General features: G+C 43.5%; 1 protein-coding gene and 1 long non-coding RNA gene across 4 annotated transcripts in view; one reads left to right on the top strand and one right to left on the bottom strand.

Annotated features, from left to right (window-relative positions):
• Positions 1-998: 998 nt before the first annotated feature.
• On the bottom strand, positions 999-4801 carry LOC122686135. Of its 2 annotated transcripts, XR_006338631.1 has the most exons (4): positions 4609-4801; positions 4324-4431; positions 3752-3860; positions 999-1685 (listed from the first exon to the last, which is right to left on the bottom strand). It is a non-coding gene; the product is annotated as an uncharacterized LOC122686135 (long non-coding RNA). The 2 variants fall into 2 exon arrangements; XR_006338630.1 differs by having other exon boundaries at positions 4324-4801.
• Positions 4802-4989: 188 nt separating this feature from the next.
• Positions 4990-20128, top strand: part of RNF38 (ring finger protein 38) — a 120178-nt gene continuing 105039 nt past the window's right edge. The window contains exon 1 of one of the 2 annotated variants that reach the window (XM_043890730.1): positions 4990-5313. In XM_043890730.1, the coding sequence (XP_043746665.1) occupies positions 5067-5313 (247 nt within the window). In that variant the 5' untranslated portion in view covers positions 4990-5066. The remainder of the gene's footprint in view (positions 5314-20128) is intronic. The other variant, XM_043890737.1, reaches the window with a different exon arrangement.

Below are 20128 nucleotides of genomic sequence, written 5' to 3'. Positions count from 1 at the left end.
AGGTAAATTCATAGAGACAGAAAGTGAAATAGAGGTATCAGGGACTGGGGGAAGGGAGAGTTGGAGAGTTACTGTTTAATAGATGCAGAGATCCTGTTTGGGATGATGGGGAAGTTCTGGAAATGGATGGTGGCGATGGTTGAAAAATATCGTGAATGTAGTTGCTGTGAACTGAATTATGCACACCCCCCCCCATTCATATATTGAAGTACTAACCTCCCAATGTGATAACAGTTGTAGATGGTGCCTTGGGGAGATTTTAGGTTTTGAGGTCTTGAGGGTAGGACCCTCAAGATGAGATTAATGCCCTTATAAAAAGGGATACAGGGGCTTCCCTGGTGGCTCAGAGGTAAAGAATCTGCCTGTCAGCAATGGAGAAACAGACATAGAGAACAGACACACGGACACAGGGCTGGGTGGTGGGGAGCGGGGCTGGGGAGGAGAGGGTGAGATGTATGGACAGAGTAACATGGAAGCTTATATTACCATATGTAAAAGAGATAGCCAATGGGAATTTGCTTTGTGACTGGGAACTCAAACAGGGGCTCATCAACCTAGAGGGGTGGGATGGGGAGGGAGATGGGAGGAGGTTCAAGAGGGAAGGGACATATGTATACCTTTGGCTGATTCATGTTGATGTTTGACAGAAAACAGCAAAATTCTGTAAAGCAATTATCCCTCAATTAAAATAATAATAATATAAGAATCCAGGAGAAGGAAATGGCAACCCACTCCAGTATTCTTGCCTGGAGAATCCCATGGATGGAGCAGCCTGGTAGGCTACAGTCCACGGGGTCGCAAAGAGTTGGACACGACTGAGCGACTTCAAGACAAGACAAGACAAGACAAGATGGATACTATATTTAGAAACTTAAGTAGAAAGGCCAAAAGACTCCACCAATAAACATTTGAGAAAAAAAAAAAAAAGAATCCGCCTGCCAATGCAGGAGGTGCAGGTTCAATCCCTAGGTTGGGAAGATCCTCTGGAGGAGGAAATGGCAACCCACTCCAGTATTCTTGCCTGGGAAATCCCATGGACAGAGGGACCTGGAGGGCTACAGTCCATGGCGTTGCAAAGAGTTGGACATGACTGAGTGACTAACCAATAACAACAAGAAGAAGGGACAACAGGGAGTTTGCTCTCTTTCTCTCCCCACCATGTAAGGACACAGGGGGAAGTCAGCCATCTGCACGCTACGTACGAAGGGAGCTCTCACCAGAAACTGACCATAATGGCATGTTGATCTTGGATGTTTAGCCTCCAGAATTGTGAGAAAATAAGTTTCTGTTGTTTATACCACCAGCCTGTGGTATTTTTAAAGGATTTTTAGAAGCTTTATTTAGTTAGTTCTTGGCCATGGTGGGTCTTCGTTGCTGCATCCGGGCTTTCTCCAGTTGCGGAGAGCAGGGCTCCTCTTCGTTGCGGTGCTCGGGCTTCTCATCGTGGTGGCGTCTCTCGTTGCAGAGCATGAGCTGTAGGAACACCGACTCCAGTACTTTCGGCTCAGGGACTTAGTTGCTCTGAGGCATGTGGGATCCTGGACCAGGGATCGAACTGGTGTCCCTCGTATTCCAAGGTGGATTCTTAACCACTGGACCACCACGGAAGCCCTGAGCCTGTGGTATTTTGTAATGGCAGCTCAAACTAAGATATTAATAGTAGCTAATGCCACTGAACTGTACACCTGAAAATTATTAAAATGATAAAGTTATATATATATATATTAACCACAATAAAACAAAATGGAAATAAAAAGTGAAAAGGGCAATTCTGCTATCTTGCCTCTCTTTGTAAATCTCTGGGTACCAATCTTAGAAGGACTTTATTAATAGTATAGTAGTGAGTCTAGATAATTTCCTCAGCCCTTCCGCCTTATATGAATAGGACAGTGAGGATTAGAGAATTAAACTGATTTAACCAAGATTATAGTTCTCTGTTCCCCATCCAGGATTCCCCACCTTCAGGAATGGCACCACTCTCACCGTTGCCCAAGCCAAAAATCTCTGTCATCTTTGAGTCTCTCTCACCTTTTTCAAGTTATCTATGTCTTGGTGAATTTACCACCTTACTATCTCTCTATTCCTATCATCTCTGCCTCAGTTTGGGTCACTTTCATCTTTTGCCTGATATGATAACTTTTTAGTTGGTCTTATCACCTCTCTTCTTATTCCCTTCCAACCTATTTTCTACACAGCAGCCAGAGTATTTCCAAAATTGAATTGACCATGTCACTCTCACTAAACCCTTCAGTAGCGCTCTTTAGTTACTTGGGTTAAGTTCAGATGCACTCAAGATTTTTTATGGTCTTCTGATCTCCTGTTAATTCTCTTGCCAGATCTCTCTCTCAACCCTCTACCCAGGCTGTGTTCCAGCCCTATTAAACTTGTGGTTTCCTGAATACATCATACTTATCTCCTTTCCCGATCCTTGCTGGAGGACAGAAATTTTCAGAGATAAAGGTCACAGAACACAGGGATGTCACCCATTCTTTCTTTCACATCCCTTAACTGGCAAGATGAGGTGGCCCAGGGCCTAGCCTGGCCCTCTCCCTTGTTTCTTCCTGGCCTGCAATGAAGCCTCAATGGGAGCCTTTGATTACTGGGTTAAACTGCTTTCCTGTTTTTTTTCTTTTTTTTTAAGTTTTATTTTTATTTATTTATTTATTTATTTATTTTTTTATTAGTTGGAGGCTAATTACTTCACAACATTTCAGTGGGTTTTGTCATACATTGATATGAATCAGCCATAGATTTACACGTATTCCCCATCCCGATCCCCCCTCCCACCTCCCTCTCCACCCGATTCCTCTGGGTCTTCCCAGTGCACCAGGCCCGAGCACTTGTCTCATGCATCCCACCTGGGCTGGTGATCTGTTTCACCATAGATAGTATACATGCTGTTCTTTTGAAATATCCCACCCTCACCTTCTCCCACAGAGTTCAAAAGTCTGTTCTGTATTTCTGTGTCTCTTTTTCTGTTTTGCATATAGGGTTATCGTTACCATCTTTCTATTTCCTGTCTTTTTTCTTCTAGGGATACTGTACAAGACATTGGACCAAGCTGAAGTTGTAAGAGTTGAAACCGGAGCTTGGGCTTTGGAGTGGAAATAGGCCTGATTTCATGCAAGGCTGTGAGATCTATCAAAGGTGATAAGAGGGACTTCCCTAGTTCCCCGACCGGGAAACTAAGATCCCACGTGCCTTGGAACGACTAAGCCCAGGTGCCACAACCACTGAGCCCCCACGTCACAACTAGAGAGTCCAAGTGGCACAACGCAAGATCCAAAGACCCCACGTGGGTAACTAAGACCCGATGCAGCCAAATAAATTAACATTAAAAAAAAAGAGAGAGAGAGATAAGAATGCTATTAGCTTATGGGCATTCTACAGCAGACACTGGGACCAAACCCAGCTAGTAATATGTTACCTGCCTCCTCTATGACCAGAAAGTCAAGGGTGGGATTCAGACAACACCAGGTCTTTTAGCTAATTGTAACTTTACCGTCTTCCCAGGCCACTTTCCTCCAATCTGCTCCACCTGGTAAACTCCTACTCATCCTTAACCCCCTTTACTTCTAAGAATGTGTCTCACCAACCTCCAAGGAGACTGTAAACTCTTTAAAGGCCTGGACTGTATCTTTATCTTTATGTCTTTAGAGTCTAGCATTGGTCATGACTGTATAAATGAAAAGATCATGCACTTCATTAAGTGTTAGGGTGGAATTAGAAATGTCTGTGGCCAAAGATTCACCTGCGCTTCTCCCAGCCAGCCAGCCGCCAATGTAGCACTGTGCCTTGTCGACCTGCAGCTCTCCCTCTCCCAGCTCAGTACCCAGTTGGTGGCTCCATGTGAGGAAAGGCTGAGGACAATACGGAAATTATCTATTCAGCAGTTTAGCTGCACCCTCACCCTCATGGCTGTACTTAGAGGCACTCCCAGTACATGACTGAGATTATTTTGCTCCCCTATGGCTTTGATATGAGAGTCAGAGAAACATGAAAGGAAAGTGGGTTCAGTAACTAACATCACATCCCAGAAGAGGAAGGAGCAAGGGGGGCATGAATCTGCGGAATTCTTCTCTAATAAAAAAAAGCTCTCAGCACAACTCAAAAGCCTTTCTGCACCCCACAGCCTCTCCTTCTTTTGAGACTAGGCCCAGCCGAGTTGGATGGCTTCCTGCAAGTCTTTTAACAACAAGGGCGTTTAAAGTAGGAAAGAGGAAGAGAAAGTCAGAAAAGGGGCGAGGGGCCAGCGCTGAGCCAGATTTTTGGCTTCTGCTCATAATTCAAGATGGGTCTCTAGATTCAAAGAAGGCAGCACACCTCCATCCGTTTCGTTTCTGCTTCTGCTACTCTCTCTGGGTCCGCAGGGATTGATTCATCACTGAGATACAGCCCAAGAAGGGAAGGGAGAGTTTCTGTCCTAAGTGTCTGAAAAGGAAAAACTTTGAGAAAACAGCCAAGAGAGGGAGAGGAGAGGAGGCTGCGCTCTAGTGTGGGAAGAGGTGGAGGAAGGAGGCCAAGGCGGCACAGCCCATGGAATGGGAGCCTGCGGGCGGGCGCGCTGGCGGGCAGCAGCTACCCGGGCCAAGCCCCGGGCGAACTCACAGGAGCCAACGCCGGCGCCAGAGGCAGCCGCGACGGAGCCCAGGTGCACCCGGGCCTGGGTCGCTAGAGGCCTGGCCCCGGAGGCCCGCGGCCGCGCCCCGGAGGCGGACCGGGGGCGGAGCAGCCCCCGAAGCTGGGCTCTCCCGGCAGGCGGCCCTCAGCCTCCCAGCCTCAGCGAGCGGCAGCGGCGGAGGATGCCCCACGGCGCCGCCCGCCCAGCCCCGGAGCTCGGTCTGCGGAGGAGCCCGCCGCCCATAGGCGGCTGCGGCGCTGCGTCCCCGCCCCCCTCCGCGTCCCCGCCCCCTCCGCCGCCGCTGCCGCTTCCCGGCTCCTCCTCCTCCCCCTCCGGGAGCCGCCTCTGTCGCCGCCGCCGCCACTGCCGCTGCCGGCCGGGGCCCAGCCAGTGCCCGCCGCGCCGGAGTCGAGTCGCAGCCGGAGCCGCTGCCCGCGGCCCCGCCATGAGCGGAAGCGCCGCCGCCGCGGTCGCCGCCGCCGCCGCCTCAGCAGCCGCGGCCGCCGCGCACTTCCAGCCTCAGTCGTCGTCTCCCAGGCCGGGCCCCGCTGAGCTCGGGCCCCCGCGCCGCCTGCGCGCCCCGCCGCCCCGGCTCGAGCCCCCTGCCGCCGGCCGCCTCAGTCCTCCGGGCCACGGGCCTCTCCGGCCGGGCGCCCAGGGTGGCGGCGCCTGCGGCCGAGCGCCGGGAGCAGGTACGGGGTCCAGGAGCGGGCCAGGCGGGGAGGGGCGTGGGTTGATCCCGGGGATGGGGGTGGGCAGAGGCGTGCGGTCCAGCCGCCCGGCCCCACGGAGGGGGTGGAGCGTTGTCCGGGTCGGGTTTGTCCGGCCCCGGAGCCCCTGGGAGTCCTGCGTCCTCGCTGTGCCGAGCGGCTCACAAAGCGTTTTTCCACCGGGTTGCTAACCGCCCCCACCCCCCCCCCCCGCCCGCCCCCAAGAGTGGGCAGGGCAGGACCTCTCCAGGTCTCCGCTGGGCGGAGGAGGAAACTGAGGCTTACTGGGGGAAGTGACTTGCCCAAGGTCACATAGCCGGCGAGAGTCGTAGCCTGGCTGGGACCCAGGGCCACTCTTGGCTGGCCCGGGCCCCTAGTAGGGGGCGCTGGAAGGAGGAAGAGCCCCCAGCCCCGAAGAACTGAGATTGATCGCGGAGAAGGGGGCGCTAGGCCCGTCCCCAGGCACGCCCACCCGGCGCTTTGGGGCTGGTTTAGGAGGAAGCATCTGTTGCGGGCTGGGACGGCGGAGCGGCGGCGGATTGGGGGGCTTGCTGGTGTGCTGGGGAGTCGATTTGGGGATCCGCAGGAGGAGAGACTCCTGTGAGGTTGTCCTCTCGGGGAAGAGGGCTTTCTTAAGTGAGTGGGTCAGAGCTTCCGAAACTTCTAATCGCGGGGACCATTTGGTCTCTGCCAGGCCACCTTCCCCACCGCTGCACGGATTAAACCAATCCAGCTGGAATTAATAGGAGGGAGGCCTGCTTGCTTTTGTGGAGACGCTCGTAAGGTGTCTTTTCCACGAAATGGCCCGAGTTTCGTTCATGCCCCAAACAAGTGTATATATGACCCTCGTAAAGGCGTTTCTGCTACAGAAAACCAAGTGAGGTTTTCCCTGGTGATCTGGACTTGACACACTTGGGTAACCCTCAAAGAAAGAACAGCTGTCCTGGGCATGGAAGGGGGAAGGAGTGAGAGGATCGGGACTGGTCACACCCGCCTGCCTGCTATGGAAGAGGACCATGCACCCCTTGGGGTTCCCGTTTTTCTTTCGAGTGGGTTGTTTTTATTGTAGATACATCTTGGAAAGGAACTTGGGGTTCTAGAGGTGACAAAGATAGAGGAGGGTCCCGTGGAGCGAGAAAATAGAAGCATTGGAAGGGGGGAAAAGGAGAGGGTATTTTGTCATTGTGGGGGAAGGGAGATGAAAGGGTTGCTGAAGGGAGGGGAGACAGTGTCTAGTGTAGAGGAAAAGATTGGACTGTTTCAGAGAGGGAAGCCAAAGGTATAGAGCTTGAAAGGAGTCTGTTAGAGGAGGATGTTGTCTTGCAGGGTTGAGTAATAGGTATTGGTCGGCAATCACTTCATTTTCTTTTGAGTAAAGACTGTTCTAAGTACTTTTACATAAATGTTTTAGCTGTTCTTCTCCCCACCCCCATTCTCTGTCGGCTTCTAAGGCAGGCCCATAGTATTGTCTTGGAAGTAAGGCTTGACAAAAGAGGGAAGGGAAAGACTAATTAGCAAATGCATTAATTAGGGCCCTTTGTCCAGGATGGTTCGTTGTTTAAGTCGGCTGTTTCCTTGCTGCCCTCCTGCACTTCAGCTTTCCAGTTGTGGCTGTTGGCAAGGTTCTTTGGGAACAGCTCCCCTGGTTCAGATAAGGTGGTTACATATTTTAGAAAACAGAAAAACCTATTTGACAGATACACATGAAAGCATGAAAATTTACTTGTCAAAAACTTAAAATCAGGGAAATGCAAATCGAAACATCATTGAGATGCCATTTCACACTTATCAGATTGGCAAAAATTAAATGCTGTGATAATCAAGTATTAATGAGGTTATGAGGAAATCATCTATATACTGCTAGTGGGAATGTAAATGGATACAGCCATCATGGAGAGTAACATGATGTCGGTTGAAGGAGTGCAGACAAACCTATTTACCTAAAATGCCCATTTCTGGGTATATACTTTAAGAAATCTCTGCACACTTGTCCAAGAAAATAAGTACAAGAATGTTCATTGCTGCTTAAATGTCCACCAACAGGGAAATACATAAATTGTTAGATAGTCCCACACAATTGAGTATTATAGCACTGTGAAAAATAAACTGTAGCCTGCATTAAACTGTAGCATGCATTAAAATGGTTGAATCTTAACATAATATGGGGTGGGCGAGCAAGTCACAGAAGAGTTATTAGAGAATGTTTTCACTTGCATAAAATCTGAAAACATGCACAATAATATTTTCTGTGTTTGTGTGTGCTCAGTCGTGTCCAACTCTGCGACCCCATGGACTGCAGCCTGCCAGGCTGTTCTGTCCATGGGAGGAATACTGGGGTGAGTTGCCATGTCCTCCTCCAGGGCCTCTTCCCGACCCAAGAATCAAACCCGTGTCTTTTGCGTTGGCAAGCGGATTCTTTATCACTGAGCCGCCTGGGAAGCCCCCTGTATGTGTGTACATATGTAGTAATAGTATAAAAACATTTATGGTAGCAACACCAAATTCAGAGAAGTGGTTATCTCGTTAAGAGTGGATGAGGAGTGGAATTGGTCAGGGGTACACAGAGGGACACACAGAGGGCTTTAATTATATCTAGTATTCTATTATTAAATCTGAATCAGACAATTGCAAATTAAGATTTGCTTATCTTTAATGTAGGATACAGGGATATTCATTATATTATTTTAAATATTTTTCAGATGTTTGAAATATTTCTCACATGCAAAGCAATTTCTTGTTTACATAGCACAGGGGTTTTATGCTGTAATAATGAAAGTCTGGCTGCAGGCTCCAGCCCTGCACAGCCAGTTAGGCATGCTGGCTGGTGATCTTTTTCTCACCCCTTTTTGACCTGCAAAGCCTAGTTTTGTGATGGATGACTTTTATTTTGGAACAGCTGATAAGGCACGTGGAGGATTTCCCAGTCTTTCTAAACTTTCTGGTAGACCTAGGTCAGCAGTTTTTGAGCTTTGTCAAAATATGAGTGCGCCAGGACATTTTCATCCATCAGATGTAGGAAGGGACCCAGAAATCTGGTTCTGAACATGTTCCCTTGTAGATTCTGGTGTGCACTGGAGTTTGAGACCACTGCCTTAGGTTTCTTCTGACTCTGGGCTGTGGTCCTTCTCAGCTTTGCCCAGCCTGTCCCCAGGACTGCCTTCTCTTGCTGCTCCTGCATGACTGGGACTTATTTGGACCCATGAGATATTTAGCTCTTTTGCAGGGCATGAAAGAATGATAGGGTTGGAAGCCATTGGATGTTAAACCCTTCATAATCTGGGTTGTCTATTCCTCTTACTTTCATGCAGGTATCCAAGAGGCCCACCACCTACTAGGGCTCTTTATCGGGTTTTACAACTTTAACCACATGTATCACTATATATAGTTTTATAGTTAGTGTAGAGGCAAAATAGTGTCTGACTGAGAAGGAAAACTAGCAAATTGGAGAAAGTAAACCCCCAGAGGTAAATGTATGTGATCTTGCCTTTCTCTGTAGATGATCGTGGTTGAGTGTTTTAACTTAGCACATGCATTTGAAGTTCAGTTATTTGAAGCTGTAGTCAAAGATTAGGGGCTTTAGGAACAACTCATTATTACCCTGGACAGAAGAGTTTCCTTCCTCCCAAATTTGCTACTTTTCCTTCTTTCTAGACCCTTTTTCTCTAGTCCTAATATGTTTATGAATGAATTTATATTAACGTGTGAGGATTTCTGGTGATGAAATATGTGAGATGCCTGTTTGCCATTGGTGAGGTTCTTTCTGGAAACCTATTTTGGAGGTGCGGTTTTGCCCCAGGTACACTTTTGTAGGGCTGCTGATACAGGGTTGTATAACTTATGCTCAGCCCAGGGCACCTGTTTTGTTTCTCAAGTGGGAGTACAAACCCATTTTGTGCTCCACTTAGCAAGATGCACACCTTGTGTAGAACTGTGTCCCCTTAGTTGGGCACCCTTTTCTAATCCTCTAAAGGTGCTCTCTGAACTAGCATGGCCCTGCGGCTTTGGAACTATTGTTCCAGCTGTTACCCGTCCGTACTCATCCCAGGCTCTGCGGATAGGGCTGGTCATTGTTGGTCCTGGCACTCTGCAAGAGTTTTCTCCTTGTGAACTTCTCATGGGAAGGGACTTAGCTCTGCCTCTTCATTACCAAGCTCAGTTGAACCAGAGAGTTCAGCTCAAAATTGTAAAATTTGTTATGGGTGTAGAGCAATGTGTACAGAATAAACAATTTGAAAAATACCATTATTTATGGAAAGACAATGAGAAAGAAATCATTGAAAAGACAGAAGCATCTGGTAAGCGAAGGAGAGAAAGTAGCTGTGTGCCACATTTGCTCTTGCATTCATATAGTGCTCATTTTGAGGAGGAAATTCGATGCTATTTTTTTCCCTTCCTATTTCTCTCTACACTAGCATTCCTGAATTTCTTAGGACCTGAGGCTTTTTAGCCAGTTTGGAAAATATTTACCCATTTGTATTTTCCATTAAGTGGTTGTTTACGTTTCCTGCTGTTTCGTTTTTTCTTGGAGAGAGAGGAAGGGGGAGTGCTGAACCTAGGACAAGACTGGACTTCCTACTGCTTCTGCAAATAATGGCAGTGTGTTTTTCAGAGCAGTTGTCATGGAAGAGTGCTGTTCTGCGGGCTCGAGAGATACAATTTGAAATGGTTTCTGTTGCTGTTTTTATTATTACTTTTAAACGTGATTGAGGGTAATGGATAGAGGGTACCATTGTGCTTTTGCTGCTGTCTTAAAGAAATTTTTAAAAAAATGTATGCAAATAAAACTGAAAATGTTTACCAAAGTAGTCTTCTGTCCATACAAGGAGAATAAACAATTCTTACCCGAAGCAGTTTCAGGTTGGTTTTTTTTTTTCCCCTGTTTTTATTTTAAATGGTTATTAGTGCTATTCTAGGGACTGCTCTGGCAGTTAACCAGAGTGATGTTGGGCAGATGGAGGAGAATGGTGGGGTTATTGTGTTAACCTTTAGCAGCAGCTCCTTCCAGTCTTGATATGGAAAGCTATCACTGCATTATCTGCTTTGGTGATAAAATATGCATAGAAATGAGGGAGAGAGTGTAAGTTTTGATATGACCATTTGACCCTGTTGATAGAAGGGAAGAAGTGATAAAGAGGAAGAAACACATACATGGAAGAGAGCTGCAAGCAGTCAAGTTGGTAGAATATTTTGTAGTGCTTCTGGGATGTTTCTTGAGCCGAAAGTTACCTGTCAGTATCTGTTCTGCCTCAGCACCTTTTATTTCAGTGTTTGCAGATGGTGCTCACTGATCTTCAGTTAAAGTCTGTTTTATTGTTGCAGAGCTGTAAAATGAATGGTTTTGAAGACTTAGGCTGAAGTAGTAGGGTGGGCATCATTTCATAATCACTTTTGCAATTAGGAGATAGGACTCATAATTAACAAAAATATCTTTGTTTGGCTTTTGGGCTATCTGTTTTTTTGTTTTTTGTTTTTTTCATTTTGATAGATTTGTCTTCCTGTGTAGATTTCTGTTGATGCCTGAATACATGTTTGAATGAGCACTTATTGGGTGGTCGCCAGTGATTCACGGGATGATGGCGTCACTGCCAGAGACTTCATTACCTGAAGTACTGAGAACAGCACAAAGGAGGATATTTCAGCCACAGCTTTCTTTTCTCCTGCTTTTCTTGCTTCCTTCTGGGCTTGGTGGTGATCTGTCTGTCTGTCAGGACAGGCCTTGTCCTTTACTGTCCTCATGGGAGGGGTACAGAGGCTTTGCAGAACCTTTAGGCTGGACACCCATGAATAAAACCCCTCAAACTATTGAACCAGACCCACGGGCCACCAGAATGGCCCCAGCTCCTCTTCTTTAGTTGCTGCTTATGTTGCCACCACCCACCCTTTGTTGTGGAGCCTGGAAGGTGCACCCCTCACCCCTAATCATACAAAAAGGCTTTGTGCTTGGAGGATGTTTTAAAGGCAGGATCACTGTAATTATAATTCCCTAAGCACAACCAAGTAATGGGGGCATGCAGGGTAAAGATGGTATCCAAGTACTTGTTGGTAGGGAGAAGTCAGGAGGGGATTAAAAATCATCTGGAGACAGTACCAAAATGATGGATAATGGAGTGTTGTTGGTAATGCTGATGGGAATGTGTTTAAGTGAATACTTTTCAGAGTTTTAAATTCTAATACTTTCAAGATACTTGAAGCTTTAAAAAGCACAAGACAGCCAGAACTTTTTTTCCCCTAGTCTAAAATTGTAACTGAAAAGTACTTTAGAAGAAGGTATGTAGAAATCCAGGCCTACTTTGCTTTATGTTTGTGTTGCCAGAATGATTGATTGCCCAGGAAAGCCAAATAGATAACTTACTTACTATCCAGGGGGACTCTTGCTAATCTGTTTGTTTTTAAGTTTCTAAAAGTTAGCACTGACTGACATTTTGGGAAGCTGATTTTCCCCTACCACCACCAGAAAAAAAAAATCAATTAATATAGGGATATATGCTTAGTAGGTCTTCCTTTGTGGTTTAGTGGTAAAGAATTACCTGCTAGTGCAGGAGATGTGGGTCCGATCTCTGGGTTGGGAAGATCCCCTGGAGGAGGAGATGGCAACCCACTCCAGTATTCTTGCCTTGGAAATTTCACAGACAGAGGGCCTGGTGGGCTACAGTCCATGGGGTGACAAAAGAGTCTGACACAACTTAGCGACTAAACAACAAAATGTGCTTAGTAACCTCTTATATCAACCATCCTGCCATGATACGCTTCTGAGCTCTGTCGGCAATCAGTCTTCTAGAGAACCCTGATGTTAGCTATTAGTGTATTATTTAAACTAGTTTCTTACACTTCTTTCTTTCTCCTCCTCCCTCCTTCCCTCTCTTTCTCTTCTCCTTCCCCATTTTTATTGACAAATAAAATTGTGCATATTTAAACTGTGCAACATGATGGTTTGATATTTGTCTACACGGTGAAATGATTACAATGATCAGGTTAATTAACACATTCATTACCTCACATAGCTACCTTTTTTTTTTTTTTGGTGAGAATGCTTAAGATCTATTCTCTTAGCAAAATTTCAGGCATACAATATAGTACTATTAACTGTAGTCACCATGCCGTGTACGTGAGAGCCTCAGAACTTACCTGTCTTAATAACGAAAGGCTTGTGCCCTTCAACCAGCATCTCATTTCCTCCACTCCTGAGGCCCCGGTAACCACCAATATACTCTTTGTTTCTATCAGTTCGGCTTTTTAAATTAGAACAAAATTTTTTTTATTCTGCATAGAAGTGAAATCTTACAGTGTTTGTCTTTCTCTGTTTGGCTTATTTCATTTTACATTGTTTCCTCCACTTATATCTATGTTTTTGCAAACGGCAGGATTTCCTTCTTTCTTCATGGCTGAATAATATTCCATTGTATCCATTTACCCAGCTCCTTCATCCTTTCATTGATTCATCAGACACTTGGGGTCTTTATCTCAGCCATTGTGAATAATGCTGCGATGAACATGGGAGTGCAGACGTCTTGAGGAAATCTGCCTTAAATTTGTCATCACTTACGAATACTGGCGTGCTGTGATTCGTGGGTCCGCAAAGAGTCGGACACGACTGAGCGACTGAACTGAACGGAAGAATACTGGGTAGTCCATGCAAAGATGTTACCCAAAAAATCCTTAAAAAGACTGTACCCATTTAACAGCTAAATTTTGTGAGATTTGAAAATACACAGGGTTCCATTTTATCTGCTTTTAATGAAATGTAAGGTTGATTTCCTCCAAACCCCCTGCCCCACCTGTTTTAGGCACGTGTATTGCTGAGCAGTGACTTATATTTTACCACGGTTACTCAGTCACTTTGTTTGCTTCATTGATAATACGTATTTCTTACAGTATATATACATGTAGCCTCTGATGGTTTACTTCACCGCTCTCTGGTGGCCAGGAAAAGTAATGATTAAAAAAAAAGTAATGATAAAACATTTATTGAATGCCTACTATATACCAGACACAGTGAGAATTTCAGATTTGATTCAGATATGCAGCAGTTTAGCAATAGACTCTGACTGTGTGTTAGCTGACCAAACAAATTTTTTGAATCTGCTAACCCCTAATAAGAGGGCAGAGAACATCAAAATTGCATTAATAATAGTGATATGATATAGTCATGATAATTAATATTGCTAAAGCACAGATCTAATCAGATCATAATAAACTTAAGTGACTGCCTTATAAGAAAAAGAAATATTTTTTGGTTTGGCATTTGAGGCCAGTATAATTGGGTCTTGATTATTCCAGTTGCTACTGTTCTTCATGGGTATTCTACAGGGAAGTATAATACCCTGTTGTCCATATATTTGTGTATCACTTTTTCACCTCTATTCCTTTGTTACTTCAGCTTGGAATGCCTATCTTCCTCCAGTTTTTCCAAATCATACTAGTTTTTTAATATCTAGTGGTCATTTATTGTGTGCGAGGCTGTTCTAAGTGGTTTAGCTGGATTAATTAATTTAATTTTCACTACAGTCCTCTAAGATTGATGCTTTTATTATCCTTATTGTGCAGATGAAGAAGCAAGATTGAATATAAGCAAAGATGATTACTGTTTTGGCCACTAAAGGGAATTTGCAGTCCAGTTTTACCTTTGCTCCTCCTGAGAAATATGCTCCTCCCCCCTTTTTTAAGTTCTAAATTTTTCTGTTGGGATTGTTTATTATAATTAATTTCCTTTTTAGTCATTTATTACTTTCCCACATAACATGGAGTAGGAGTACCCGCATTGGAGTGGGTTCATTCAGATCAGGCATGTTTAAATTGCTTCTTAGGAAATCCCATGTTCTGTGATTCTGAACACTGGTTTTAACTTGGTGCTTGTTTGGCCCCTTAAGGAGATACAAAACTTCTCATGGAGAAATTTGGCCCTACTCAGAATCCCACCTTTTTGTGGGATTTCCCTCTCTGAAATTAGTACAAGAATGGATGTTAGACTTCTTTTTAGCCTTCTTAATTTCCATAATAAACTTTGATTTGTCACAAGCTAAAGCATAAACATGTCCCTTTATTCAGTGGTGTAGAATATGAATATTTCAGGCGTCAGCTAGAGAGCCTGGTGCTGTGTTGATGCTGTCTGACATAGTAGATTATTTGGGGAAGATAATGTAGGATGGTTTGGTGTGGTTTAGTCGCTAAGTCCTACCCGACTTTTGCAACCCCAGGGACTGTAGCCTGCCAGGCTCCTCTGTCCATGGGATTCTCCAGGCAAGAATACTGGAGTGGGTTGCCGTTTCCTCCTCCACAGGATCTTCCTGACCCAGGAATAGAACCCTGGTCTCCTGCACCGTGGGCAGATTCTTTACCTACTGAGCTATGAGGGAAGCCCTATTGTAGGATAGTGGTTCCCAAATGAACTACTTAACTTAGTTGGTATTCTTGTTAAAAATTGTTAAAAAAATTTACAGTTAGAATCTGAGATTAAATTTTTCCAAGCAGTTACAGTGTTTCTAATATTATTTCATCTGTGTTGTGGGCTTAATAGGCACTGGTGAGCCATCCATTTAGAAAATGTTCCGTGGGAAGGTAGGATTCTGAGGTCATAACCAGGTAGGATAGTTACAGACTTTTGGAACATGGCATGTTTTTGAGTTGAGCACTGCCAACTCAATCTTTTTCTTCTACTTCGTTTATGGATACCTGGAAAGGAAGATGAATTCTCCTTTCAAATTACTAAGCAATATGAAAATTCATAGGAGGAAGATAGTGTTTCTGTTGTTGAAAGTCACTTAGTCGTGTCTGACTGACTCTTTGTGACCCCATGGACTGTAGCCCACCAGGCTCCTCTGTCCATGGAATTCTGCCATTTTAAGGCAGAATAAAAGCTGATTAAATCCAGATAATTGAGGAATTTCCACCCACCTTCTGGTTTGCATTTCTTTAAGAAACTTAGCCTCAGAACTTATCAGAACATATGAGAACATAGTTACAGTATGTTTGGGGTTCTAATGAAAGACATTGTTCACTGTCTGCTATATATGAAGAGTATGAGTCATGAAATCTTGTGATCTGATCATCCAATGTTTCTTTTAAAAACTGCATGTATTGTTGAAAACAGAAATTACTAGTCCATGATATGTTTGAGTTTTAATTTTAAATAAAAGCTACCATTGTATGCTTAACAACAACTAACAACAACAAATAAACCCAAAACTAACAAAGGCAACAAGTCAAAAGATATGCCTTCTTAAAGTGAATCTGTGTGGAATTCATGAAGTTAGTAATGTCTGTGAAATTAAAACTAAAGTACGAATTTGACTCTAGAATATTGTACATACTTTGAGTCTAGCTTTTGGTAGAACAGTCTTTAAAAAAAAATGAATTCTCTCTCAGTTGACATAAATGGTATTGACAATATCTGTGTGAGGTGGGGGTAGAAATCAAACTAGTTTTACCATACCAAAATCTTTTTATAGCACTTTTGAGATGTAAGCATGTTTCCTTTCAAAATAGAATTGTTTGATGGAATAGTTATATTATTTTTCCTGATACTGTGTAATTAAAAACCCAAGGCCCAAATTCAATTCAAGAAACTTCCCTTCTATGGAAGAAGAGTTATCAAATTGAAAAGGGGCTTGAGAAATTTTGATTCTGAGATTTCTTTAAGAAGGGAGAGGCAAGTCAAATTGGGTTTCAGCCCCGCAGAATTGATTGTGTGACTTCCTAGGTCTGGCGAGGTGGGGATTGTGCTACGTTGGGGCAGGGCATAAGCCTGGTAGGAACTAGAAGTGAAACTGGAAGTGCCTTAAAAAAGCAGATCGTTGTGTTAGCCCGAGTTTGGCTGCCACAAACAGTGAGACAGAATGATTCTCAAGCACAAATGTATATGTAGTTACTTTGGCAGATTTCCTGAGAGAGTCAACATGTTTGCCTGTGACTCAGGACAGACCTGAGACTCAAAGGAGGAAAATGAGAGAAGAGCAAAGAAGAAGCTGAGTGAAATAGGGGCTCTACGGTGCAGGTTTTGCATGAAAATTTCTGAACCTTTGAGGGTGGCAGCAGGAAATTAAAGGTGGAATTCTGGGGACATTTTCCCTCCCTATGAGCTCTGTGGAGGTGGAGGCTGCAGCGTGGAATGGAGGGTAGATAAACTTGTAAATATTGATGAAGTTATCCTTGTTACAGCAGAAAAGGTATATCCCCCACACCCTGCACTTTGTTTTAAAACGATGGACTCCCACTATAGTATTAGTGATACAAACAAAGGTTAGCTAGCCGTATGTAATTTTATTATGCCTGGGGTTAACATTGACATTCACTTATTTTAAAAGAAAAACGAGAACTTAACCATATAATATTGACTCTTAAGAGCAATACATTTCCAGGGTGGTTTAATGGTAGTTACGTGCTATCCATCACGCACCAGAGATGACACTCCTAACATGTTCTACCTCACTGGGGCATGCTGTGTGGATGTTTTTCCCACAGGCATGGTAGATTTAAATTCACAGTGGTTAAAAACCACTGCTCTTTCTGCTGGCCTCTGCTTCCCATCCCTAGAAACCACTCATAGATACCTTGTGTGCGGATAGGTGCAGGTAATATGGATGAGGGTTAGGTTTATGGCTCAGGACACTAATTTACTTACGCATCATGCTGGGATCTAGTTAAAAAGCAATTCCTAGCAAGGGAGGTGGTGGAGTAGTAGAACTCAAACTTTAGCCTGTTTAGTAGTCATATGGAGGGCTGGTTAAAAGGAAGATTACTGGACCCCACTTCCTGATTCACTGGAATCAGAAACTAGGGAGGGTCTTTTAAACAAATTCCTAGGTGATGCTAATGCAGCTGTTGGAGGGGGTTTGTGGTTATTTTGGGAGCCATTGAGGACAAGTATAAATAACCCTGAGGAGACTCAAACTGTTCCTCTTGGTTTCTTGAGTGTTATTTTATAACTGAACCGAAAATGGTGAAGGAAAAAAGGTTGCAGAAAGTAATAGAGTAATTAATACTGTTTATGTTAAGCAAATAATGCTTCATAAAACAGTTCTGCATGTTTTGTTGTGGTGAGTGTGTGTCTGTCTAGAAAAAAGTCAGTGACAGACTCCATCAAAATGATGAGAATAAAGATGATTCCTTTCGGAGAAGGATCCAGGATTAATGGAGGGTGGGATTTTAACTTTCTGTGTAAGGTTTTCATTTTTTAATGACGATAAAGTACTTCTGTTTATGTAGTTAATTTTACAGAAAGGTAAAATAAATCTGGGTCAGATACCTTGCATTTACTTCTCCAGGCCTGTCCTTCACCCATTTCCACCTGGCTCTTTGCCACAGAGAGAGTTCCCAGATCTTCTGGTTTCTGGTGGGGTTCAGCCTCAAGAGGTGATTGAAAAGGAGGAGAAGAATGGGGTCAGAATGTTTATTCTCTCTCCTCTCAGAATAGTTGGTCTTGTATTGCCTGGGTTCTGGTGTTCTCTGTGTCCTGTCTCTTTTTGGGGGCCGGGGCAATAGTTGTTCTATTGCTAGTTCAGGGCTCTGTTCCTCCCCCGTGGTTTCTATAGGCCTGACCTCCCAACTTTGTAATCATTCCTTTTATAAACAACCCCCTTCAGATTATTCTGATTTGAGTTTGCCCTCTCTTCCCTGTTGGGGTAATGACCGACGGACTCCCCCTTGTCATTCTCTCCTTACTATAATCCCAGAGAGTATCAGTGCGATCTGGATGTGTGTTTCTTTCCAGATATTTTCTGTACACAGCGTGGCTCTCAAACAAATGAGTAAATAAAACACAAGGGATCATGTTATACGTCCTGTCCTTTACATTGGTGGGTTTTTTTTTTTTAACATCATACTATAGTGTGATTATCTTTCTACATCAGTGTAATCTACCTCATTTTTAATAACTGTGCAATACTCCATTATACTTGATAATGGACGTAACCACAATGTAATCAGTTCCTTATGTATTTAACATGACATTTTAAATTGTATACTGAATTTTCATTAATACTTTAAATCTGTTTCTCACTCTTCTATTGATCTGTCAGTATTATGGCACCAGTATTGCATGTTTTACTTACTGTGGTTTTATATGGGTATTGGCTTTGTAGGGCAACTCCTGGTAGTATTCTTATTTTGGAAAAAGACTTTTGCCTTTCATTACTTGCTTTTCCCTCATCCAGGTATATTTTTTAAAAGTTTTTGTCAGAGTTACTACAAAATTTCCACTGGTGTACATATTGGAAAAGCATTACATTTATTAAGTTGGAGATGATTGATCTCGTCACACTTTCGTGCCTTTTCATCCATTAATATGATTTTCCACCCCCACTTTTTTTTTTGATGGTTCTATAGTTTTACTATACCAGCAGTTAGTTCTCATCCGCATTGTCTGTAGATTTTTGAAAGTGGTAACAGGCACATAGGTACTGACATCTAGACTTGTTTGGTGAATCTTAATTACATTTTCTGGACAGCTGCACATGGATCAGGTAGGGGACGTTCTTTTTTCCTTTGGCCCAAACAGCTTTGTTGAGCCTAGTGTCCATGCACACATTTGGGGTTCCCATCTCCTTCATGGAAAGTTGCCGGATTTCTTTTGAGTGCCTGAGGGGCATACTTCTTGAAACTTACTCCAGGGATGTGCTTGCAAATGTTGATAGTGTATTATCTGGTCACCACCTCAGTGATGCTGACCCGCCCTTTTTTGTGGGAGGGTTTGGAAAGGAAGTTTCCAACAATTTTTAAAAAAGTATTTTTATTTATTATAAGTTTGTCAAATGCCATAGTATGTTGCTTAGTGGAGTTTTGTAGTTTAATTCACATGTCATTTCCATAGTATTTTACATTCTTCCTGCTTTTGACAGTGGGGTGTTTTTCATCATGTTTTTTGAGATTTGCTGATGTTAGGGAAAGCTGTTAACTTTTTTGTGTTTATTTAAAAACTTGCCAATATCTTGAGCTCTTTTAGCCATTTTAATAATTTTCATAGGTTTTTTTTTTTGGCATTCCAGTTGAACAACTCTGTTATTGGCAAATTTGCTAATTTAGACTCCTCTTCAATACTTCCCTATGTTATTTTTCTTTGTCATTTCAACTGGCTAGACTGTAACATCCAGAAAATGTCATGTACTTGATTGTTGTCTAATGAGGCTGCCTCAGATGTATTTCACTGTTCATTGTGGGTTGACTGTGGGTCTGAAACCTAGTAAGTTAAAGAAGTAGTATTTTTATTTATTATAAGTTTGTCAGATGCCTGCCAAACCTGTTATCTACCCTTACAGGTTATGTCTTCTTTTTATTTATTTATGTATTGAATTACATTAACCCATTTTTAGTATGGAATTATCCATAAATTTCTGTAATGGATCTCAGTATTCAATTGACTTGTTCATATTTAAGGTTTTGGTATATATTCAAGGAAGAAAAGCCTTGTAAATTTCCTTCCTTGTACCATCCTTGATATCAGGAGTTTGGTAGCATGGACAGCCAGCCTTTTAGGAGGAGGGGCAGTAACCATTTTTATCTTGTTTTTTTAGCTCATTTCATTTAGTTCTCGGTTTTTGTTGTATGTGTGGTGGGGAGGTAGTCAATTTTGATAAAAAATTTTTTTAAGAAATTCTTTTCAAGCTTTAAAAATATATGAATTAATTCATTGTTTTCTTTTACTTTTTAAAATTTTCTCTGTAAATGGTTTTGTGAGCTGTATTTTGTTCTATTGGAGAAGGAAATGGCAACCCACTCCAGTGTTCTTGCCCGGAGAATCCCAGGGGACAGCAGAGCCTGGTGGGCTGCCGTCTATGAGGTCGCACAGAGTCAGACACGATTGAAG

Source organism: Cervus elaphus, chromosome 29 (assembly GCF_910594005.1).
Source record: "Cervus elaphus chromosome 29, mCerEla1.1, whole genome shotgun sequence".
NCBI classification, from domain to species: Eukaryota; Metazoa; Chordata; class Mammalia; order Artiodactyla; family Cervidae; genus Cervus; species Cervus elaphus.
Note: the sequence above shows the minus strand (reverse complement) of the source record. Positions and strands in the feature narration are given on the sequence as shown.